The 26,326-nt window shown below is 38.3% G+C and overlaps 2 protein-coding genes across 4 annotated transcripts in view; one reads left to right on the top strand and one right to left on the bottom strand.

Moving 5' to 3' along the window:
* Positions 1–26,326, top strand: part of LOC149181162 (Pseudouridine synthase family protein) — a 294,463-nt gene that overhangs the window by 132,857 nt on the left and 135,280 nt on the right. The window lies entirely within an intron of this gene.
* LOC149181164 (uncharacterized) lies at positions 6,443–7,545 on the bottom strand. Its single transcript, XM_089417966.1, has 3 exons — positions 7,428–7,545; positions 7,203–7,344; positions 6,443–7,098 (listed from the first exon to the last, which is right to left on the bottom strand). Exons 1-3 carry the CDS (start codon positions 7,543–7,545, stop codon positions 6,615–6,617), a joined length of 744 nt encoding a protein of 247 aa, XP_089274092.1. The 3' UTR covers positions 6,443–6,614.

The following is a 26,326-nucleotide window of genomic DNA, read 5'->3' as shown; positions in this document are numbered from 1 at the left end:
TTCGAGCCTGTGGAGAGAGGAAGAGTTTGTCACTGCCCAAGAGGAGGAGATTTGACTAGTTTTGTGTCGTGGATTTGAAATTTTGTCCACTGCTCAACGTGAGAGACACTAAACAGCGACCACCGATTTGCAGGTATGGATTCTCTCTAAGTCTCTGTAATGGTACACAACCTAAGTTGCAGGAAACGTAGGGCAAGGGGGCGTTTCTGTACGGAAACGAGTATGAAACGCGTGTGGTACGGCCCTGAAATGCGTTTCAGGCCGTACTGCCACGTTTCACGAAACTGAAACATGGCCAGTACGGCCTGAAACGCGTTTCAGGGCTGTACGACTCACGTTTCAGCTTTTTACTTGTGTTTTTTTTAATTTGTTTTCTAATTTATTTTTAGGTTATCCTAGTGACTTCTAGTTGCTTCTAGATGCCTGTCTAAAGTTATAAAAGTGAACTTTTGCCCTAGTGTTGATATGCAGTTCATCCCTCATGGTAATGTTAAATTCTTAAAGTAAAAGTGATATTCTCCTTTATTTTTCATTTTCATCCTTTTACTTAAATTTTTAACATTACCATGAAATGACTCAGGATGTTTGAGAGTGGTTTCGCCCTCATTGGATTTCATATGGAGAAAGTAGAATTTTAGATCTCACTCAAAATCCAACAGACTTATCTGTTTTTCAGGATTTTAGGATTGGGGGGTTGCAATGTTTCCATTGGATTTTATCATGTACTAGGGTATGGAACTTGTATTTAATCAAGAGAACCAAGCCCTCTATGCAGGAGAGACTCCCAATAATCAAGAGCATGTAGGGTACTAGGGTATGAAACTTGTATTTAATCAAGAGCACTAAGGTCGTTCGACTATGTAGGAGGAGACTCTCAATCAAGCACGAGACAAGAAATTAGAAATTTCTCGTGGCTGATTTGGATATTTATATTTTCATTATGTGATCATTCATGAGTAAATGTGATGTAAATTTAGAGACTTATAGTTTATGCATTGACAATTGACAATTTTATCATAATGTAATAAATTAGAATGTATCATATATGCTTTATGATTGCACATATTTCTTAAATGTCCTAATATATATATATATATATATATATATATATATATATATTCACGTTTCCCCGTTTCCAAAATTTGGGGAGGTCGCGTTTCATATCGGTTCCTGTTTCGAAAACTCGTACCTGTTTCCCCGTTTCGTGCAACCTAGTACACAACGCTGTTGATTTGTGCAATATGTATGGGGAACGATTGACCGAGATTAACCTTGTGGTTGTTACATATCCAATAACCGTCACAATAACTCCGTCATGCTAATCCGCGACCCCAAATATGCGAATTGTTTATCTTTAAATCCGTTTACCAATTCCTTTTTTAGTTTGCTGCTACTTTGAATCGAAATGTTTCAGACTTCATTTGTTGTCACTTCTCACTAGAGAGGGGCTGTTGGCAACGTGGTCCTTATAAACTATAGTTATCATTCTTTACTGTAGATTGTTGACATGTTTAAAAAATTCAAACTTTCAAGCCCTTGTTTAGTGAATTTGTGTGTGCTCACTGTTAACTTCAGTGAGTGAGAAGAGGCATTTAAAATGTAAAATTCACAATTTGATTTTTTTTTAATATTTTAGCACATATCTTGATTCTTATGTGGTGGGCATTTTTTAATTTTTTTCAATTTTTGATGCCCTAGGTTCAAATTCAAGTTCAAACAAAATGCCAAGGCGGTTGGACCCTTTGTGGGAATATGGTGAACCTAATGTTGTATCCATGGGGGGGTTAATAGACAATATTTGACTTGCAAGTTGTGTGGCAAGCATATGTCAGGGGGTGTCAACCAATTAAAATTCCATCTGGTACAAATTCCAGGGCAAAATACAGAACTTTGCCCATAAGCAACTCCAATAATCATCTGAAAGGCCATTAAATCACTACATGATAAAGATGATGCCAAAGGCAATAGGGAAATGGTAAAATGTAAAATTGTAGGGGAGGAGTGGGGGGAAGTGAGAGTGCTTCTTTAGTATCACTTTCCACATCCACATGGCCCAACCCCTCAACCATCTCATCTTTTTTTGTACCTAGAACCACACCTGGTGCACAACCTGGGATCAAATCAACACTTAAAAAAAAGGAAAAGGAGGAAGTTGACAAGTCGGTCAGTGTCTTCTATGGAGTGATGTTCCTTTCGAAATTTCCAAGACCAATCCATTCTTCCAAACTATGTTTGATGCTATTGCTGTTGTTGGCCTGGGTTATAATGCCTCTACCTTTGGGAGTTGAGAGGGCCTCTTCTTCAAAATGAAAAGGATGATTCCACTACTAGATTGGAGTTTAGGGCATCATGGAAACACACTGGATGCACAATGATGTCAGATGGTTGGACTAACCAGAAGGGTAGGACCCTTCCTAACTTCTTGGTTAGTTGTCCCAAGGGGACAATGTTTATGAAATCTGTTTATGCATCTGCACAAATTAAAGATGCACATTTATTATGTGAGTTGTTGGACACCTTCATTCAGGAAGTAGGTCCACAAAATGTTGTCCAAGTCATAACGAACAATGCTGCAAATTATGTTGTTGCTGGCAGGTTGCTTATGGAGAGGTATCCTAACTTGTTTTGGACACCTTGTGCTGCACATTGTATTGACTTGATGCTGGAGGATATAGGGAAGATTCCTTTTGTGAGGGATATTGTTGAATCATCCAAGAGCATAACAAAATTTATATATAATCATGCATCTGTGCTTAGCTTGATGAGAAGATTCACCAACAACAAAGAGTTGGTGCATCCTTCCATTACACGATTTGCCACTAGTTTCATATCTCTTCAGTCTCTGTTGAATTCTATGTGGGATGTGAAGACCATGTTTCTTTCACAAGAGTGGCATGCTTTATCTGTTAGCTGCAAGCTAGAGGGAGAGGGCATATGCAAACAAGTTTCATATAATGAGAACCTTTGGGCAGGAGTGGAGGAGGTGTGTGCTATTTCGGAACCTTTGGTAAGGGTTCTTCGGTTGGTTGACGGGGACAAGCCCACAATGGGCTACTTGTATGAGCCCATGGATAAGGCCGAAGAAGCCATTCATGCTTATTATGAAAATGGGGGCGGATAAGGGGTTTGAGAAACAACAGTCGCTATGGAGAGTGATTGATGAGTGATGGAACAATACCCATCACCCTATCCATGTTGCAGGGATCTATCTCAACCTCGCATTTTCTTACTCCTGTGGTTTCAGGTTGATGCGGAGGTGATGGATGAATTCTTCACTTCTGTTGAGAGGATGGTGTCATTTGAGCAAGAACGTGAATATATTTCTAAATAAATGGAGATGTATAGGATGGCAGGTGACACATTTGGTTTTACCATGGCTATTAAGGATAGGAAGACCAGAATGTCGTGTAAGCTTTGGTTTGTTTCAAATTTCATAATTCATTGTCTCTTCATAATTTGCTTCAAGTTTAGAATTTCAATGTTTTTTATTATGTTTCTCTTATTTCTTTTAACTTGTAGATGCTTGGTGGACAAGCTATATGGTGGCAGAGTACCCCATCTCCAAAAGCTTGCCATTCGAGTGCTTAACCAAACATGCAGTTTCTTCGGATGCGAGCGCAACTAGAGTGTATTTGAAAATACACACCAAAAAGCACAATAGGTTAAAAAATTTCAAATTCATTATAAATTATAATTTACTAATTTTAACATTTAAATTTTCTAAGTACTAATTTATATTCTATGACCCTAATACAGGCTAAGTCACCAGATACGCCGAATTTGAAGCATTAAATTCGAAATTCGGCGTTTTTCAAGGGAAAACGAACATATTCGTTCGAGTTCGCCATTAAATTCGGCGAACTCGAATTTCAACCCGAATTTGATTGTCTGTCGAATAAAATCGAATGAAATTCGTTTAAAATCGTTTAAATTCGGCTACATTTCATTAAATTCGTTTTTTTTTTTCGCGCGCCCGCGGGTTTTATTGTTCCTGTTTGGGACGGCCTGGGTTTCATATGGATTCGTTACATATGGATTCGTTACATAATCGTTAGTAACATATGGATTCGTTACATATAAATTTATAATCGTTTACGGTTTCCGTTTATCTATCCCAACATTCCCAGCATAACATTCGATTCCTCATCCTACGGCACAAACTGCCTCGCGATTCGCAACAATTCTGTCGGGTGTATAACTATTGCCGTGCTGATTGACTGTACCAACTCCCCCGTATAACTGAACAATCACTTTCCATAATTAATTAGTGTGTGAAGGGTGATTTTGACCCCACAATAGCTGGGCACATGTATCGCAGATTTGCATGTTATCATTGCATGTGCATCGTTTATCGGCCCCCAAGCACTCTGTCAATCTCTGCAAAATATTTTCTAAAGCACCGTGTGAATATCTGCAAGATAAGAATCACGAGATCGGCAAAATATACTTATTTATTTATTAATCTAACTTATTTTAAAGTTTAATTTGATCATTCTCAAAATTTCATTATATAAAAAATATATGTTAGAACATTAAGTACAACGGTGGTGAGATTCAATATCAACAACCCATAAATATTTTATGACCATAGACCTCACAAAAACAATCTTAGAAAGTGAACACAGTTTTAAGACAAACGCTTTTTAACAATAACCATGCGTTCCCACAAACATCTTAAGAAAAACATTAAAATTTGACCATTATAAAAAGTTCATTATGTAAAAAATTATATATGTTAACATATTAATTGCAGCGGTGGTGATTTAACATGAACAACCCGTATATATTTTATGACCACAGTCATCACAAAACTATGACTACGACTTCCCAAAAAGAATCTTCAGAACAAACATTAAGCTTAAGAATGTTACAAGATTATGGCCACTAAGAGAACAAACATTATAAGATTATGTTATATTGTTATAATGTTATGGCCACTAAGAGAATAACCACTCAGATAATGTTATAAGATTAATGTTAGATTGTAAGTGTTACAACTTTTAATAGTCTGATTATAAGGATAATCATGATAAAACTCACTCCATACCATTTCTCATATGCATATGATATATCTATCTTTAATATACATTTTTTTTTTCGAATTTCTATATGTCGAATTTTATCGACAAAATTTGAGTTGCCGAACTTTATTCGAATTTCATGGTCCTCGAACTCGAACTCGAACTCGAACCTGGTGACTTAGAATACAGGTTGGAGTCTCAACGCCTCAATGACATGGTCTATGTCTAATACAATTTCCAATTGTGGGTGAGACAACTTTAGAAAACCCCTGACATGGAAGCCATCTCAATGGACCATATTGACACCATTGTTGCATGGAGGGTTGAGATTGAGAGGCCTATTATGGACTCGGTCCTTGATTGGTTAGAGGTTGATCTAGAGGCACTGGAGGAGGTAGCAGCTGCAGGGGAGAGAGAGGTAGAGGAAGAAGATGAGGAGTAGGAACAAGAGGCAGAAGAAGAGGAGGAGATGACACCATCTGGCATGGGTGGCAGCAAAGAACAGAGGCAACATCCTATTTTTTCTTCTAGAGGACAATAGAGTCCATTTGTAATTCCAGTGGCATGGCCTTTTTCGTCTAGAGGAAAAGGAAAAGCCATTCCCTATTCCCATATAAGGGGCAAAGGAACTCAGTGGCTGATTAGTTTATGACATGTAAATGACTCATGATGATGATATACATTTATTGTATTTTTTTTTGATATTTTGACTCTTGAGACTGAGCTAGGATTTAGGATTCAAGACTTGATTCACTGTTGATATGTGATGTATCACTAGAATTTCTTATACATCTTATATATTAGATTTCTTTTCATATTGATGTGGCAATGCATTTATCTGATGTTGTGGACACTTTAGATGCTAAAAAGTTAAAAGAAAATGAATATTTTTGTACTTTTAATTTTGACGAGTTTTTATTGATTTTTTCAATTTCCTCCTGAATTTTACGACTTTTTCAATTTTGGACCCTTGCTGATTTATTCCCAAGTTAAACTTTCTAAAATTGCTTCAAACTTCACAACAACTTATAGAATTTGTACCACTTGCTAAGTTTAGGTATGGGAGGATCATCATTAACTTCGATTAGGTGTGCCAGTAACCAAGAAGAGTAGTAATTCCCAGGAAACCTATCTAGGAGTATATGTGACAATAGATGGAAGTTTAACTTCATGAGTGTGGTGTTAGATAGTCATGTGAGGTTATGTAAGATATTTATCCCAATGTGGAAAAAGTCGCTGTCGGGATTAATTCGGCAAGGGTCCAAAAGTTGAAAAACTCGGCAAAGTCGGGAGTTTTTCGAAAAAGTCGGCAAAATTAAAAAAACACAAAATTATTCATTTTTTTTTAATTTTTTTTAACATCTAGAGTATCCACAACATCAAATAAATGCATTTCCACATAAACATGTAAAGAAAGCTAATATATAATATGTATATGAAGTCTAGTGCTGCATCACATATCAAAATAGTGAATCCACTCCTGAATTTTGAGTCCTGTCTGAGTTTCAACTCTCAAGAGTCAAAATATCAACAAAAAATATAATAAATGTACATCATGAGTCATCTAAAAGTCATCAAGTAATCACTAATCAGTCACTGAGATCCTCTTCCCCTTTTACGGGAATAGGGAATGGCTTTGCCTTTTCCTCTAGAGGAAGAAGACCCTGCCCCTGAGGATACAAAAGGAAATGGACTCAATCGTCCTCTAGAAGCTGATGGAAGAGGTGGCCTCTGTGCTACGCTGCCGCTGCTGCTGCCCACCCTAGATGGTGTCACCTCCTCCTCAGCATCCTCATCCATCTCTGCTACTGCCTCCTGACCCTGATGTTGCTCCGCCTCCTCCTCCTCTATCTCTAGCTCTCCCTCCTCTGCAACTGCTACATCCTCTAGATCCACACCTAACCAATCCGGGATCGTGTCCAAGATTGGCCTCTCAGTCTCGACTCTCCATGCAGCGGTGGTATCAATATTGTCCAATGAGATGGCTTCCACATCAGTAGGTTTCTGAAGCTGTCTCACCCACAATCGAAGATTGTAGTAGACGTATACCATGTCATTGAGGCGTTTGGATTCCAATCTGTATTAGGGTCATAGATTGTAAATTAGTACTTAGAAAATTTAAATATTAAAATTAATCAAATGAATTCAAAAAATTTAATTTGAAATCTTTTTAGTTTTTACCTGTTGCGCTTTTTGGAGTGTATTTTGTCAAATACACTCCAGTTGCGCTCACACCCAGAGGAACTGCATGTTTGGCTGAGCACTCGAATGGCAAGCTTTTGGAGATGTGGTACTCTGGCACCATAGCTTGTCCACCAAGCATCTACAAGTTAAAAGAAAAATGAGAAACATAAAAAAAAACATTGAAATTCTAAACTTGAAAATTTGAAACAAACTGAAACTTACTTGGCATTTTGGTCGTCCTATTCTGAATAGCCATGTCAAAACAAAATGTGCCACCTCCCATCCTATAGACCTCCATTTCTTTAGAAATCTCCTCACGTTCTCGCCTAGATGACACCATCCTCTCGACACAAGTGAAGAATCCATCCATCACCTCGGCATCAAATCTGAAACCACAAGCATAAGAAAATGCAGGGTTGAGGTAGACACCTGCAGCATGAATGGGGCGATGGAGGGTATTGTTCCATCGCTGATCAATCACTCCCCATATGACCTGTTGTTTCTCCAACCCCTCGTCTCCCTTATCTGCATAATAAGCACGGATGGCTTCTTTGGCCCTATCCATGGCCTCATACAAGTAGCCCATTGCGGGCTTCTCTCCATCAACCAACCGAAGAACCTTTACCAAAGGTTTTGAAATGGCACACACCTCCTCTACTCCTGCCCAAAAGCTCTGATCATATGAAACTAGTCTGCATATGCCCTCTCCCTCCGGTTTGCGGCTAATAGATAAAGAACGCCATTCCGCTGAGAGAATCATGCTCTTCACCTCCCACATAGAATTCAACAGAGACTGAAGAGATATGAAAGAAGTGGCAAATCGTGTAATGGCAGGCCGCACCAACTCTTTTTTGTTGGTGAATTTTCTCATCAAGCTAAGCACAGATGAATGATTATAAATAAATTTTGTTATGCTCTTGGATGATTCAACAATATCCCTCACAATAGGAATTTTACCTATATCCTCCAACATCAAGTCAATGCAATGAGCAGCGCAAGGTGTCCAAAACAAGTTAGGATACCTCTCCATAAGCATCTTGCCAGCTGCAACATAATTTGCAGCGTTGTCCGTTATGACTTGGACAACATTGCTTGGGCCTACTTCCTGAATGAAGAGGTCCAACAACTCACATAATAAACGTGCATCTTTAATGTGGTCAGATGCATCAACAGATTTCATAAACATTGTCCCCTTGGGACAACTAACCAAGAAGTTAAGAAGGGTCCTACCCTTCTGGTCAATCCAACCATCTGACATGACTATGCATCCAGTGTGCTCCCATGATGCCCTAAACTCTGCCAATCTAGCAGTGCACTCAGTCTTTTCATCTTGAAGAAGAGGCCCTCTCAACTCTGCAAAGGTGGGGGCTTTGTACCCCGGGCCAACGACAGCAACAGCATCAAACATAGGCTGGTAGAATGGGTTTGTCTTGGCAATGTTGAAGGGAACATCACTCCATAGAAGACACCTACTGACCAACTTGTCAGCTTCTGCCTTTTCCTTTTTTTTCAATGATGATCTAATCCCAGGTTGTGAACCAGCTGCTGTTCTAGGAACAAAAAAAGATGAGATAGAAGGATGAGTACCACTACCCAATGTACCCATGGGTGAGGAAGGTGATGCTGCTGTAGAAACATTGCCACTCTCAATTCCCCCCACTCTTGAGCCCCCTGCAATTTGGTTTCTTAGTGTTGCCCTGGTGTCTTTTCCTTCCTCTTTATCCATCAATGATTGAATGGCCCGTCGGATGATTTCTGGAGTTGTCTCTTTGCAAAGTTCAATATTTTGGCCTGGAATTTGCCCCAAATGGAATTTTAATCTGTTGATGCCTCCTGACATATGCTTTCCACACAATTTGCAAGTCAAATACATTCTATTGACCGCCCCAGTTTCAGGTATAACATCAGGCTCACCAAACTCCCACATAGAATCCAAAACCCTCGGCATTTTGTTTTAAACTTTGAGCTGGAATTTAAAGTTTAAACCTGGGCACAAAAAGAATGGAAACAAATTCAAATCAGCAAATTATAATTAGTAATTTACTAATTTGTATTGCACTCAGAATTTAGAAACAAATTAGTAAATATTAAATAATAAATCATAAATGTATGTACAGTGAAATAATTTATTACAGTCATAATTTATTAAATAATTTATTACAGTCATAAATATTAAATAATAACAATAAAATAAATATAAATAAATGTAAATAAAAAATTAACAATTTAACATACATATTACAAATTTAAATTTTACATATTATAATTATATAACAGCCGCTGTTTTGATTCTTGAATTTGACTGTTGAACAGTTATATAAAATTTAAATTATAAAATTTAAATAATAACAATGTAACTGTTAATTAATCTTTGTCACTGTTATTAGCATATACTTCTTTGTACTAATCTGTGTCATTGTTAGTAGCTTCAGTGATGATAACAGGAACTTGCCTGGGCATTATCTTATTTTCTCATTTGTCTCTACCCATCTGTATGAATTCAGGTATTTCAAAGGAAAATGTCAATTGCGGTAGCTGGTAACACAGCCACTAATTAAGTTGAAGTTTGGCATATTGATCCTAGTAAATGAAAGAGAGTATAGGCGGCAGGAAAAAAAACTTCAGCACATCTAAGAGTTATTTTAACTTGAATCAAAAGGAAATTTGTCTGGCACTGAAGACAGTGAGAGCTATTTTAACATGAAACAGCGGCAGTTTGTCTCGCACTCAAGACAATGCCTTGCATGTAAGGGGATTTTGTTTATCGGTATCCTTTGAATGTTTGGAGTCTGGAATTTGGTTTATTCCTATACAAATAATCAGTTATGAAACCCTTGCATTTCATTTAGCAAGTGTAAGAAAGCATAAATTTAAAGAACCGACGATGAACTAGTTATAAAAGAAATAATGTCTCCAGATTTGTATCTATGCGTGTATTTGGTGTGAATACACCCCGCTTTCGTTGTAACTGTCCATAATTGTCAGGGAAAGCAATGTAATAAGTCTGTAACATACAATTACATGTAACGTAACAGTTATAAACATTAAACTTACCTTGTCACCTTGACGGCGGACGCTTGCGGCTAGCAAATGCACACCCACAACTTCTTCGAACTGGAAACCCTCGTTTCTCCTCCACAGCGAACAAGCCAAGGCCCAAAACACAATTAAAAAATAAAACGACGAATTCTGGTTTTTATGCCCGCGGACAAATTTTTTTTAACTTAGCCGATTTTTTGCCATCGACTCCCGATTTAATCGGGAGTAATTCGATTTAATCCCGATTTTTTCGTTTTTTAAAAAGTCGGCAAAAAGTCGGCCGATTTAATCCTTTTTTTGAAAAAATCGCGTTTTGGGGAATAAATCCCGATTTTATCGGGACTTTTTCCACACTGATTTATCCACGTGAGTGCCTTTGTTGAGGGAGCACTTTTATATTGAGTTACTATTTCCTAGGCATTATGTCTTACAACCCCTTGCCTTTTTCTTGTTTTCTTGTATTCCCTTTTTTTTTGCTCCATTTCATTGAGTCCCCTTTTCTTGCAGATCATTCTATTACTTGGGGTTTTGGGATAATTCACTTAGTCCTTTTTAGCTATCATTTCATTGCATAAAACTTGAAGCAATGGCTTCATAGTGAGGGCATAGAACTCAATCTTTGGTTTGGCTTTTAACTTATCATTCTTATCCCTTCATTTTCTTTGCATTTTGAATTTTATATCTTGCTCTTTCCTCCTTTTTTATAAAGTTGCATCAAGCTCGAGCATTCAAACCCCTTCTTTTCTTGGGAATATGGGGCATGAATCTATATGTGAAATATAAAAACCAAGCCAAAAGGGGGGACAACATAAATGAAAAGGCTGGAACATGCTATGTATGAATTGGGGCATGGACATGTTACCCCTATCGATGTCCCTAAGTAGTGCCCTTGTACCCAAGAGGGGCAATGCTTGACGAGGAGATGTTAGTGACCACCAAGGTGAAACAAGGTAAGAGGTGCAACTTCAAAGTTTCATAATCCATTATCCAATTTCAACCTATGGTCACTACTTTTATGCCAAATACATATGCCATTAACACTTATATGAAGCAATGAAAAAATGTACCTCATGTGCGTTAGAAACTAAAATCATCAAATGAGTGAGTTAAGCATCGTGTGGGATGCATCTTTGAGAAATTTTCTGTGGAAATTGATGGGTGTTAACCATGGAACTGTTGTCTGTGATCAAAATCATAAGAGAATGTATCTCCTCTAGTTACCCCTAGATGTTGTTGGAAGTTATGGTAGCCATGGTCGGTATTTTCATTTTGAAAAGAAAATCAGTTAATTCAAAATTACTTTTGCCACCAAATTTTACAGGTCGGCTCCAATATTTGTCAGGTCGTCTGGGCCCCTTTAAGGCACCCATTCAACTCCCTATGATGACTTTTAATATGTGAGGAATTGTTCCTCATTTGAGCAATTCGTTTTTTGCATTATTATCTCTGTTTCTACGAGCTAGAGAAGGACATAGAAGGACGAAAACTATGGCAAGAACGGAGGCTTGTTTCTGGATCTTTTTCTAGTCAGCGATTATATTTATCTTTTTGTTATGGATATTCTGATGGACATTGGACTTGTCGCACAGAGTGTCTAGGCAGCGCGACAACACTCAGATCGGGCGCTGTCACCCTGATCCCCAATCTCTCTATTAAGCTATCTCCCTATTGCAGGCTAAGGGGGGTAGACCCTATGGAAAAATGGAATGAAGAAGAACTAGTTGGGAACCAACCAGTTCGGGAGACACAGTGAAGCGATCAAGTACTTGATTAAGATTTAGCAAGACTTATAGGATTTGATTAGATTTTAAATGATTGATACCAGTGCCTTATGGAGTCAACGATATTGCTAGGGAAATGAAGACCAAGTAATCGATTAGCAACTGCTGCTTAGATGAATGACTATCTTATATGAAATGCAGACCCTAAAACTAATGTGAGATGCAAGAATCTTGGTTAATTTTAGTTAAATGCCTATTTAAATGTGAATCCTTCAATCCTTTTTATGTTGAGCTTGATTTCGTAGTAATTGGCAGAGAGAAGATAAGGAGAAGCACACTAAGGTGTGATTAACGATACCTCTCCTGAAATTCTAACATACTCGGTGCCTCCGACGCTACAGAGAGCTGTGGCTCTGACGACTGCAAGGTCACCGTTTTAAGTACCATTAAATCAGGCTTCCCAAGCAAATATTGATGGATAACTATCTCTCTATCGACCAAGCTTATGCTTGGAAGTAAATTTTAGTTATGCAGAACTAAATATGCAAATGCACGAGATGATTAGAAGATGAGATGAAGTTAGATTCATGTACGAAAAGTGCTTATGTTACGATTTGATTCAAAGTTATATATCAAAGCCCTTAACTGTCAAAATGAATGTTCACTTCACTAGACAAAGATTGAAAGATAAACTTCTTAGCAATATCATAATTAGACCACAAGCTTACTTCAATTTTTTTTTTTTTTTTTACAATTATAGCTTAAAGAGAACAAAAACTTCTTTGCAATCAATGTCAACAGATGCTCAAAAAATACTCAGTTTATGAAACAAAAGATATGCATTTTATCACAATTCCATGACAGAGTACTTAATTTTCAGAAATTAGTTTTTAGGACAGCAGTAAGAAAAACTTTATGACAGCAGCAATATGACAATGAAAACAATAAGCTATCAATGATATCTTTATGCCAAAAATTTACCAAAATTTTTCAAAACTTGCTCACATGAATTATCAAAAAATTTCAGCTTGTTATAATGCGATTTTTAGAATTATATCATATCTGATATAACAATTAAAACATGAAATAAGCCTAATGATGAATGCCCAACTCAAGAAATTAATTCCTTAATGTATTAGACAACTTAGGAACTGATTTTAGGCTAACCCACATGAAATTTTGCCACTGTTATATTTCAGACTTCAGAAACAGAATTATTCAGAGATAACAGTCACCCAAAATGTAGATCTAGGCCAAATTTTTGATACACATCAAACATAAATGACTTATTAATGTATTTAGCAATTTTTTTAGTTAATTTCAAACCACTTAGATGTGTTTTTCACCACTATTAGAAAGGTATATGACTGCTGTAGCAAACAGTGAGGAAAAAGATGGTTTAGAGATCAAACCTTTAGGCCCTAGGCCTTGAAGATCATTTGCCCAAGTTGCCAAAAAAATTTCAATACCTAAAACACAATTTTTTACCAAATTTTCTGCAAAACCCACCAATGATTAGCTTCAGAAAATCAAATATTTATTAGAATATTCCTATTTAGTATTTAATGCTCATTCTTTTAGCTGTTGCTATTTTTATTCTTTTAGCAGTTTCTTAGATGAAACTGATTGTTTCCATATTCTACATAGAAACTTGATGTTTCTATTTTTGTAAATATCTCTGTATTATTATTGAGCTTCAGCTTGCTCATGATTAATTAATTCATTCAACATTCTTTTATGGTATCAGAGCTTGGACCCAGGTTCGATTCCCCCAAGTTGCGTTTGAGGGGGGGTGTTGGAAGAATCACCGCACCTCTATAGAATCCGTAATTTCCACCCTGGGGATCCTAGTTACTGGCTTGTAATGTTTACCAACACCTGCGGGTTTTGGTGTAACGGCAAACCTCCACATGGTATCAGAGCCAGAAAAAGAGATTTCTCTCTGCATCCTAATCTCTTGAGTTCTTTCTAAGGTCGAGCCCTCTGTAAGCCAGGTAGCCTTCACTGAGTCTTAGCCTCGGCTTTGCTCACTGTGATAAAAGCTTACAGTCGTCTATCTCGATACAGAAATGGATTCTTCTCCTGTATTATCATTTCTGAGGAATTAGAAATTGAAGAAACTATCATTTGTGTTTGTTGGCCAAGTCGTTGGTGAAAGGGACCGAGCTTTCTTATTGCTGAAAGAACCCGACTTTCTGATGCGCTGAATCTAAACATTCAATTTCTATCGGCTTATTTATTTTCTGATCTCAGAGGCACCCGCTTCGCTGATTCGGGTCTTCTTTTCGATCCACGGGCTTTGAACAAACCCTACAGGTGCTGTCAAGCTGTCTTTCTAGAGGGACTGCTTTTCCGGCCGAAATCTCTGGCACAGTCGGCTCTCGATTTATCAAAAATTATCGACAAAGTTTTTTCGGGAACTCGTCGGCCAATCTCCGGATATCGAGATTTCTGATAATAGCATCTTTGAATTCCTTTGGTCATCAGTATATCCCGCTTGGAAAATACGAATCTTCTGCAGAGCTTCGGCAATCATTTGTGGTTCGTATCTCGGTAGAATATATTTTTGATAGATCGAATTTGATCGATCGAATTCTCTGCGGTGGTTTGCATTTGTTGTATTGGCGTGGAAATAACATATCTCTGCGGTGTTTCGTATCTAATTTGTCCGGTGCTCGGTGGTGCTTGTATCTGCTTTCTCCGGTGGTTTCAGAATTCCAGATCTGCGGCAGTATATCAGTGGCAGTATATCAGCGGCAGTGTATCGTGGTAATTCGACGCAAGTGCGAAGAACAGCAGCGGCAATATATCGTGGTCATTCGACACAGCATGGGCTTATGTGCTACCTAACCTCGTTTTTTCCTGCTGTGTGAGAAAGTTCAGTACGACGGCTCACGTATTGATCATTATATTATTTTTTTTGGTTGCCTGAATTAAGACAATTGGAGTTTTGTCTTATTTTTGTGGAGAACAAATTCTGTTTTTGATCTGCACCAGGATAAGCAGGCAGCCACATTAAAATTTGTATTGTCTTTGAGAAAATGGCCACGCTCACCAATCTGATGTTAGAAGGAAATCAAGCCTTTTATGCCTTTATGGCTAAAAGGTCTTCAGATCATGTTCCTTCTTCTGCATGGTACATTGATTCTGGTGCATCACGCCATTTCTCTCACAGGCGTGACTGGTTTATTGACTTCTCACCTTTCAGTGATTCCGTGGTATTTGGCGGAGGTGAAAAGTACACAGTAGCTGGCAGAGGTACAGTTCAAATTCAGTCTGGTGGGCGCACACTCATATTTCTGAATGTATACTATGTTCCTGGTATGGAAATTAATCTGCTATCTGTCAGCTAGATTATGAGGAATTCTCCTCAGCTTGATGTTGTGTTCAGTGCACACAAGTGCTCCATTATTGACAGGGAGACTAGTCTAACCGTTGCTGTTGGCCTAGAGGACCATGGTCTATACAGGCTACTTGACACCGGTGACTCTCCAGAAGTGGCTCTAGCAGCACGTGTCTCTCCCATCAGTACTCTTTGGCATCAGCGATATGGGCATCTAAATATGTAGTATCTCTCTCAGCTCTCCCGGGAGGGACTTGTGTCAGGATTACCTGATATTCAGACTCAGCAGTTGGGGGTATGCGGCGCCTGTCAAGCAGGAAAGCAACATCGGTCTTCATTCAAGAATGGAGAATCTTGGCGCGCATCTAAGGTACTCCAGTTACTTCATGCTGATATTTGTGGTCCTATGAATACAGCTTCTATCACTGCTTGCAAATATTTTTTACTTATTGTAGATGATTTCAGTAGAAAGATGTGGGTGTATTTTCTAAAAAATAAATCTGATGCACTTAGTACCTTTCAGAAGTTTAAAACCTTAGTTGAAAAAGAGTCTGGCTGTAACATCATGACTCTTAGGACCGACAATGGGGGGGAATTTTGTTCTTCAGCTTTTGCCAATTTCTGTGATATTCATGGCATCAAACGTCAGTTAACCACACCCTACACTCTTCAGCAGAACAGTGTTGTCGAGCGCCGCAACCGCACGGTTGTTGAAATGGCTCGTTCCATGTTACAACACAGGAGTGTTCCAAACAGATTCTGGGCTGAAGCAGTATTTACTGCTGTTTACCTTCTTAACCGATCACCCACTCAGGCTGTGACAGGGAAGACTCCTGAAGAGGTTTGGTCTGGTCGTAAGCCTAAGATCAGTCACCTCAAAGTATTTGGCTCAGTTGCATATGTTTGGATTCCAGCTGCTAAGCGCTCTAAGTTGGATTCCAAAAGCCAGAAACTCATGATGACAGGGTACAGTGATCATCACAAGGCCTATAGGTTGATAGATATAGCCACTGGTCGTCTTAGCTTCAGTCGGGATGTAGTTTTTGATGAGGACAGAGGATTCTTTCAGTCTTCTTCTTCTAAGCAGTGTTCTGAGGATCAGCCTCACAGTGTTCTTCTTCCGATCGGTCCACCTGATGGGAGGGATGATGTAGCATCAGTATTTGATAATACTCTATCTGAGCTTCCTCCAGAAAATAACCCTCCTCTTGCGGCCCCTATTGCTCTTGAGTCTTCTCCACCTCCTCCTGATATTGGTTCCTCTACTCCTGATATTGGTTCTTCTACTCTTCGGCCTAAATGGTGGGCTAAAGCCATTGGTGATCTCCGGGATGATGAGCTCCTTGAAGGTAGAACTTCTAGACATAAGAACAGACAACAGTCTACAGTCAATTTTGCTCTTATGGCTAACCTACACAGTATTTTTGAGCCTCAAACCTATTCAGAGGTTAAGGGTACATCTGAGTGGGAACAGGCTATGGAAGCCGAATTCCAGAGTCTTTAGAAGAATCATACATGGACACTTTCTGATCTTCCTGCAGAGAAAAAACCCATAGGCTGCAAATGGGTGTATAAAGTGAAATACAAAGCTGATGGAACCATAGACAAGTATAAAGCTCGTCTTGTGGCTCGAGGGTTCTCACAGAAGGAAGGCATCGACTATGAGGAGACTTTCGCTCCTACAGCCAAGATGAGTACCATAAGGCTTGTGCTTGCCCTAGCAGCTCAGTTCAATTGGAAAGTTCATCAGATGGATGTAAAGAGTGCTTTCCTAAATGGTGATCTCCAAGAAGAAGTCTACATGACGCAGCCTCCAGGATTTAAGGTTGCTGGTCAAGAACAGAAAGTGTGTCGGTTAGCTAAAGCAATCTATGGATTGAAACAAGCTCCTCGGGCTTGGTACATGAAAATTGACCAGTACCTGACAGATCAGGGTTTTCAGCGGAGCCCATCTGATGCAAATCTGTATATCAAGCATACTGGTGATGATATCTTGTTTGTGGTTGTCTATGTGGATGACCTTATCATTACTGGCAACTCTGTACATTTGATCCATGGAATCAAACAAGATTTATGCAGAACTTTTGAGATGACAGACTTGGGACTTCTTCATTACTGTCTGGGGGTTGAAGTTTGGCAGACTGAAAATCAGATCTCTCTCTCAGTCCAAGTATGCCAAAAATCTTGTGGACAGGTTCAGAATGCAGGATTGCAAACCGGCCACGACTCCTATGGAACCAGGGCTCAAACTTTCAGCACAGTCATCCTCTCCCCTTGTGGATGAAACTTTATTCCGGCAATTAGTGGGCAGTCTCATCTATCTTACTGCTACCAGACCTGACATCAGTTTTGCAGTAAGCTATATTTCCCGCTTCATGTCAGCTCCTAAAGCTGATCATTGGATAGCAGCAAAGCGTGTGCTACGATATGTGCGTGGCACTTCTGATTATGGCCTCCTATACACTCGAAGTTCCAATCCTATACTCAGTGGTTACACTGATTCTGACTGGGCCGGTTCGGTTGATGACCGTAAATCTACAGCTGGGTATGTGTTTAGTCTAGGATCCGGTGCTGTTACTTGGACTAGTAAGAAGCAACAGGCAGTGGCTCTCTCCTCAACAGAAGCAGAGTATCGGGGAGCAGTTAAGGCATCCTGTGAGGGAGTTTGGCTTCGACGTATGCTTGCAGATATGCATGTTTCTCAGACAGGGCCTACTCCTTTGTTTTGTGATAATTAGGGAGTGCTCAAACTTGCCAAGAATCCAGTCTTTCATGAACGAACAAAGCATGTGGAAACTCATTGCCACTACATTCGCCAGCTTGTTGAAGACGGCTCAGTTCAGTTGCAATATGTTCCCACAACAGAGCAGCCCGCCGACATTTTCACCAAGCCTCTTGGTCCTGATAAATTTGTAAAATTCAGAGGGTCTATTGGTGTTGTAAATAGATTGAGCATTAAGGGAGGGTATTAGAATATTCCTATTTAGTATTTAATGCTCATTCTTTTAGCTGTTGCTATTTTTATTCTTTTAGCAGTTTCTTAGATGAAACTGATTGTTTCCATATTCTACACAGAAACTTGATGTTTCTATTTTTGTAAATATCTCTGTATTATTATTGAGCTTCAACTTGCTCATGATTAATTAATTCATTCAACATTCTCAGAGCTTGGACCCAGGTTCGATTCCCCCAAGTTGCGTTTGAGGGGGGGTGTTGGAAGAATCACCGCACCTCTATAGAATCCGTAATTTCCACCCTGGGGATCCTAGTTACTGGCTTGTAATGTTTACCAACACCTGCGGGTTTTGGTGTAACGGCAAACCTCCACAATATTCAAATAAGAAATGGAGCAAGGGGAATCTAGGGCCAATGAGAGTTAGGACTAGGCCCAATAGAACTAGCGTTGGGTTAGGAGAAGGCAGATCTGGGCTTAGGAGCCCCAAAAGTTGAAACCCTTGTTCTGAAAAAATTATTTTGCTTCAGATCTTCATATTTATTGCAAAATCTTTAATGGCTGGCCTTGCAAAAATACTTGGGACAAGATATTGCCCTCTAGGGCCTAGATCTGTCTCAAAACCCTCAGATCTGCTTGAAAAAATCTCAGATCTGAAGATTTACTTGCTTGATTTCCCAGATCTATTCCTGCAAACAATCTTTGATCCTAAATCTTGCCCTCCAAGGTCTAGAATTAGCTCAGATCTGAAGATTTTCTTGGCTGATTTCTCAGATCTATCCCTGCAAACAATCTTTGAGCCCAGATCTTGCCCTTCAGAGTCTAGATCTAGCTCAGATATGAAGATTTTCTTGGTTGATTTCTCAGATCTATTCCTGCACAAATGAAAAGAGAAAAACCCAATACCCAATATGTACAAAAATAGATAAAATCCAAAAACCCAAGTGTTAAAATTCAAAATTATGTTACAAAATTTCAGATCTATACAAGTAAATATTAGATCTATACATATAATTTACAGATCTATCAGATCCGAGGAGTATGAGTCCAACTCCGTTCCTAGATCTCATAATCTAAGGCTCTTAATAACCAGATCTATCAAAATTTCCACAAAATATTTAAAAGATTTTGAAATTTTAGAGAGGTACTAGCGCAAAAACACCCTGTAGAAAAAAGATTATCGTTAGATAAATCCTGAGGCTTATATGAAGTAGGCTCTTTTGAAAATATGTGTTGAGAATTCGCTGGTCCAACCGAAAACTATTCCCAAACGCTCAATGAGAACCTGAGAGATCTTCTGCAAACATTAGATCAACCATCAAATCAAGTAGAGAAATAGAACAACAATAAAATTCTGAAGAAATAGAAATACCTGGTACTTCAATCAAAATTAAAAATGTTACCCTAGATCCAACAGACTGAATAAGGTACCTGTATTAAGATTATTCTAAGAGAGCTATTGATTGATAGTTTTCACATAATATTAAACAGAAATTAAAACAATGATACCAAAAATTCATGAAGAGGAACACTACAGCACGTTGAAACCCCAAAGACTTTTGCATTAATTCAAAAAAGTATACAAGAGAGCTTGAGAGCTTAGTACACAATCCAGAGATCGGATGAACTGATTGACAAATGACCTCCTATTTAAAGATAAATCCTCCAACGACTAGTTCGAGTGATCCTCGTCAAAGCAATCTCGATCGTTGATGAGGATTAAAATTTCTTTTAATCTCATCCGTCGAAATTTTAAATTATTGAGGAAATTCGAAATTTTCAATTAAATGCATTTTAATTAATTCAAAAATTAATTTTTTGAATTAATTTCTTCAAAATTTTGACTTTGACTTAACCCCAGGGACCAAAGGCTTAAAATTTAGCAAAATAATTAATTTACCATAGTCCTTAGACCTCTTAAACTTAAATTTTTTAACGACCAATGAATTTTGCCTTTGGAGAATTTAAACTTACCTAGGACCTAAATTAATCAAATTTCTGGCTTAGGATTTTAATTAATTTTGGCCGGAAAATTGAATTAATTAACCTATGAGGGGATAAATTATATTTCCAACCCTCAAGACACTTTACATCATGATTTTTACATTTTTTACATCTCAAGGGGGAAAACCCCTTTTGCAAAAGACCCTCACAGACTACCCAATTCTGCGACACAAATATAATCTAGCAGACCAAGCAATTTGTAATAAAATAACCTAACCAAATAGTTAGGATTATTCCCAAATCACTTTTACATAGACTCGATCTAGAACACTAGGACTCCCCTAAGATCCCAGTGACAAAATCCATTCCGGCTTTGGGGTAAGGTTGAAGGAAAACTCTGCCGACCATCCGAGAATGGATCAGTGAGACAAAAAACCTCCCGGAATGTAGATCGTCACCAGAAAAGTAGGTTTACCTAGGTAATTACATACACGACACGGATCTGTTGAGATTATTTACATTATACACATGCAGACTGGGTTTACATTATAAGATGATGATCAAGCTGATGATGATAGCTGGACGACACAAACACATCGATCAGGCACTATCCCTTTTGCGAAAAAAAGGGGGTGTACTACTATGGGTCATTGACACGTAGTGGTCAACATGACTCTCTCTCTCATAAGGAAAACAGTTTTGGGTTTTCCCCTTGTGGCTTTTGCCCTGGCCTTAGGCCTAATTCTTTGTCTTTTGTCTCATTGTCACATTGTTATCTTTACTGCTCTTTCATGTGTAATAGTTTATGTTTTAACTGCTTAATGATGCCAAAAATTGTATGAAACCTAGTGCTAATAATGCTTTGAAGCTATGATCTGTGAAAAATAAATTGTTCTAGCTGTGCCGTGTATAAATTCAACATGGTATTAGAGTTGGGGGTGCACTAAAAAGCAGTCATGAAGGCACCATCCGAATATGTTTGGAGGTCCGAAATATTTTTGAGGCTCCACAGTGCGAAGTTTCTGAAAGACATCTATGACCAAGCCAAAACAAATTTACAGAAACAAGAAGAGCGCTGAGTCCCATCCAATGCCAGGAAAGGAAGGCTAAGTCTAGGCCAAATTCACGTACAGAAGAGCGAGGTAGAATCAGAGACTGGTGAAGGGAATAATTACAAGCCTGAGCTGCCAAGGATTGTGTAAATAGGTCGAAAGATTCAGGTGCAATGTGCCTAGAACAAAGCTGTCCTAATTCTCTCATATTGACAAGATCGGATTTGTTTCTAACATTAGCGTTTTTTGCTCCTCTCATTCATTTCATGATAGTCATCTTTGTACATTCATGATATGTGTTATATTTAAGCCGAAGTCTATGACATAATAGAGCCTTCTCTGCAGCATATCAAAATCTATCTATTTGAAACTTGTGCCTCCAACTTTTTTTGCGAACGTATGTCTGTGGGAGATCAAGAATATTTTACACTTCTTTTGTTCTCTATATCCTTGAGGAAGGGGTGTAAAAGCATAAGTATATCTCTGTGAAATCTTATGGTCCTGTGGATCTCATACAAACCATCTGAGGTATCGCTTATGTGACATCAATTGATATACGGCTCTCTGTGGTAAAGCTATCTGAGCCCTCTCTATGTCATTATACTCGATATTTCCAAGAGGCATTTTATCTCTACAATCTAATCCAATTTTTTTTGTTTGGAGAAACAAATCCTATATGGCTTCCGAATGACATCAAGCTGCTTGAGGTTTCTAAGCTATCGCTGTATCATTTGATTCTGAGTTATTATTGTGGAGTTATGTGAACTCTTTAATGTTTCAAATTCAAAGAGGTCAAGTACTGAAGAGAATTCCTCTGTGCATTTGAGCTTCTGTTGTAGCATTGGTCTAGTGTTGTAAAGTCACGATCCTCGTACAGAATGGAGTTATCTGATAAGAGACAAGTCTTAGTCTGAATATAAAATTGGTGGTTTGACATGTGTCTCCATCTATGTATGCCAAACTTAAAATTGAAGTTCGAATCATATTCTCAAATTTTTTTGAACAATCAAAAGCCCATCAATCACAGTCTTGTTGTAAGGCAAACCCTTCTAAGGCACTATGCGAGACCTAGAGTATGATGGAAATTCTGTTTTTTGTCGTTACCATGATATTAATCCTATCCTATTCATGGAAGAAGATCGTTGTACAAGCCGAATTCTGTATTTTTAAAGAGGTATTACCTTATAATTCGAAAATCACTTTCATATCATATGTAATCCCTCTTGTCTCCAAATGGAAGTTGTAGGAACCATGTATTGGAAGTCTAAGCTTTGTTACCATCCAAGAGAAGCTGAAGCATGAATATCAAAGAAAGAGTTTCATCTTACTGAAGGCATTTTGATTTGATAGACTCAAGGACGATACCTATATATTTCAAATTCTCATTTGGTGTTGTAAAAACGGGTTTTAGATGAAGATATTTTGGCATCTAAATATAAATCAAGAGCTTGGAAACCCAAAAAGTGTTGACCTGGTTTTTGGATTTACCCTAGTGAGGGTTTGATCTTGAAAACCCTAGATTGATAGCAGTAATAATGAAGATGAATACAAGGATGCTGATTAAGTTCAATATGAAGATGGCTATAGTACATGATGACAGGGACCTTACTCTTATGGTAACAACAACCCCTTTAACACAATGATACATGGTGATCATACCAATGACTTTAATGACAATGCTATTGATGGCAATAACATTGTATGACAATATGACGACGAGAAGTGACAATGCCTCTATGATAGTTGTTTTAATACTTGTGATATTCAGTGACCTTGTGACATGATGAACGATGGTCAATTTGGTTTGGCTGTAATAATGCTACAGTGACCGTGTTTATAATTCATGATGTTAGTAACCTTTGGTGTATGGCAATATACCTTTGAGGATGACATTTGACAGTAATGATTCTCGACTGTTCCTTGATAGTGATAGTGATGACACTTATTCCTTTGAAATCCTAGTTTATGAATGATTATGTGGGTGAAGTTGTCATTCGAGCTGGATGCCAAATGAAGTTGACAAAGTTGGAAAATGATTGTAAAAATGAGTGGAATGGTAGATTGATTAGGGTTTGAAGTTAAAATCCTAGCTGTTCAAATTGCGAACCCTAGCCAATAGTTGTTAACCCTACCTCGATATAAAAGGTTGAGAATATGTTGGGCTTATGAATTGATTGCTACAAGATCTGACATCTTGATGTCAAAGTTGATTTGCAGGTTGGATTCTAAAAGGACTTGAGACCAAGAGGGTGTTGTCTTGATCTTAAAAGATAAGTATCTTGTATTTCTTTTGTTGTTTTAATTAATACTGGCACTGGACTGTTTATGATTTGTAAAACCCTAGGTTGGGTTTGGAGAAGAAAATCTAAGTCTAGTGGACCTAACCATAATTCCCTGTTAATGAAATTGAGTGCTCCATAATGATATGGATAATATGAACCTCTTGATGATTTGTCCTTCTTGATGAAGTTGACTCTTTAATGATGACTTGGACAAGTTTAACTCCGTGATAATATGGACCATTATGTCCGATTGATAGAAGAAACCCTAACACTTTAATTTGATGTATAATTCTTGATGACATATTCCTTGTTGCTAAAAATGTGAACTCCTTGTTGCTGTTAGTTTGGACTCCTTTATGTCATGGATGATGTGGATTCTTCTGATGATATTGACATATGACTCCTTGTTGATGATGATAAGTACTCCTTGATGACTTATTGATGACCTAGATGATGTGATTGGACTCCTTTATGGTGATTTGGATTCCTTGAAGTTCAACTCTTTGATGATCTGTACAAGATTGACTCCGTGATAATGCAAATAAATCTATCTTGCTGATGGTGATTCCTTATGGACAAGTTTGATTGAATACAAGAAGACTAAGATTAAGAGGGAGTTGACTCACTCTCATGAGATAAGTACCTTCTTATTTGTTTCTATTATTGTTTCATTATGAGTCTCTTGTCCTTGTATATCCTATTTGGTTGTATTTGTTCTTCCATGGCCTCTTAATGAGGATTGCAGGTACATAATGAAGATTGCCAAGGTGTGGCAAATGTTGAAGGTGGATGGAAGAACAAAGTGACAAGAAGACTCGTGTTTGATGAGCCCTGGACTTAGAGGGAGTAGACAAGGTCAGTCTAATTGAAGCATGTTCTGACCCATGACGTTGGCTTGAAGTCTTGAAGGATGATGCTGACATGCTAAAGACGAGTTCGTGAACTCCTCTGGTATGTGTCGATGATATGTTTCTGACGAAGGCTGGGAACCTCCTCAGTGTAAGAGGGAGTTGATTGAAAGTGTTGTATGAGCCTGATGAAATACTTGCTAAGGATGTGAGATGATGGACTGTGAGTCCATGGATACTTACTTGATGAAGAAGCTGCGAGATTCCATTGCTGATTTGTTGATTTGGTCCATTGAGAGAAGAAAAAGTACTGCCAAGTTGCTAATGTTTTCTTATCTAAAAAGCTATGGTTGAAGTTGAATGACTAGATGGATGTCTACCGGAGCATTTGATCAAGCGCTGGAATCCACCATGGCTACTTTTCTGCTTTTGAGCAGGTTGATGATTATGTAAGAAGCCTGGAATGGCTGTGGATCCCTTTGAGAGGGAGCATTTGGTTTGATAGCATCATGGGGTCACTGTAAGACCCATGTGGTCGGGGAGTTTGGTTATGAGGCTTGCAATCATGAGGTACCGTTTTCATCTCTCCTTGAGAGGAGATTGATGGTACATTGTTTTCATCTCTCCCTAAGAGGAGATTGATGGTTTATTGTTTTCATCTCTCCTTGAGAGGAGATTGACAGTGTACAAATTTCATCTTTCCCTGAGAAGAGATTGATGGTGTATCGTATTCATCTCTCCTTGAGAGGAGATTGATGGTGTATTATTTTCATCTTTCTCTTTGTGAGATCTATGGTATGGTCGGGGAGATTGATGGTGTATTATTCATCTTTCCCTTTGTGAGACCTGTGGTATGATCGGGGAGACTGATGGTGTCCTATTTTCATCTTTCCCTTTGTGAGATCTATGGTATGGTCTGGGAGATTGATGGTGTATTATTTTCACCTCTCCCTTTGTGAGAACTGTGGTATGGTTGGGGAGATTGATGGTCTGATTCCTTTCTTGGATGTTCTGTGAGGCCTATGATCTGGTCAGGAAGGATGAATCATCTTTGTGAGAGATGGACTGTGATGAGTATGGCCTCATCAACAATGGTGTTTGGTTTGATTCTATCAACTTTCCTTATGTTGAGATTGATCGAGAGAGAGAGAATGAAAAGTACCTTGTTGGCTAAGAGGGAGTGTTGGAAATTCAAATTATGGTAGCCATGGTAGGTCTTTTCATCTTGAAAATCAATCAATTAATTCAAAATTAATTTTGCCTCCAAATTTCACTGGTTGGCTCCAATATTTGTCAGGTTGGCTGGGCCCCTTTTGGGCACCCATTCGACCCCCTTTGATGACTATTTATATGTGAGGAATTGTTACTCATTTGAGCAATTTGTTTTTTGCATTATTATCTCTGTTTCTATGAGCTAGAGAAGGATAGAAAAGGACAAAAACTGTGGAAAGAAGGGGGGCTTATTTCTGGATCTTGTTCTGATTAGCTATTATGTTTATCTGTTTGTTTATGGATATTCTGATGGACATTGGACTCTCTCTCTCATAAGGAAAGCAGTTATGGGTTTACCCCTTGTGGGTTTTGCCCTAGCCTTAGGCCTAATTCTTTGTGTCTCTTATCTCATTGTTGCACTGTTATCTTTACTGCTCTTTCATGTGTAATAGTTTATGTTTTAATTGTTTAATGATACTAGAAATTGTATGAATTCTAGTGATAATAATGTTTCGATGCAATGATTTGTAAAAATAAGTTGTTCTAGTTGTGCCTTGTATAAATTCAATAGATGTGAGGGGTTAATAGTAACCTCATCACATATATATCTTCAACTTCTTGTCATCACCATATTCGAGTCTTTTCATTGGATTTGGTCCTATATCAGACTACCATCTTCGTTATTTTTTAAAGGAAAAATTTCACCAAACTTCTTGAGGCAATCTTT

The sequence above is a fragment of the Pinus tabuliformis genome, chromosome 3_2 (assembly GCF_031772625.1).
Source record: "Pinus tabuliformis cultivar Carrire ecotype Pingquan chromosome 3_2, CPIR1, whole genome shotgun sequence".
In the NCBI taxonomy this organism is placed as follows: domain Eukaryota; kingdom Viridiplantae; phylum Streptophyta; class Pinopsida; order Pinales; family Pinaceae; genus Pinus; species Pinus tabuliformis.
The sequence above is the reverse complement of the archived record's forward strand: the minus strand, read 5'-3'. Positions and strand labels throughout refer to the sequence as shown.

What these genes read in the sequence shown, in the direction of transcription:
- LOC149181164 (XM_089417966.1), bottom strand. Translation starts at nt 7,545, where the DNA reads ATGGTGTCATCTAGGCGAGAACGTGAGGAGATTTCTAAAGAAATGGAG. An exon ending in TAGGACGACCAAAATGCCAA is followed by an intron (nt 7,345 to 7,427) that starts GTAAGTTTCAGT and finishes TTTAACTTGTAG; the next exon opens with ATGCTTGGTGGACAAGCTAT. An exon ending in CACTCCAAAAAGCGCAACAG is followed by an intron (nt 7,099 to 7,202) that starts GTAAAAACTAAA and finishes ACCCTAATACAG; the next exon opens with ATTGGAATCCAAACGCCTCA.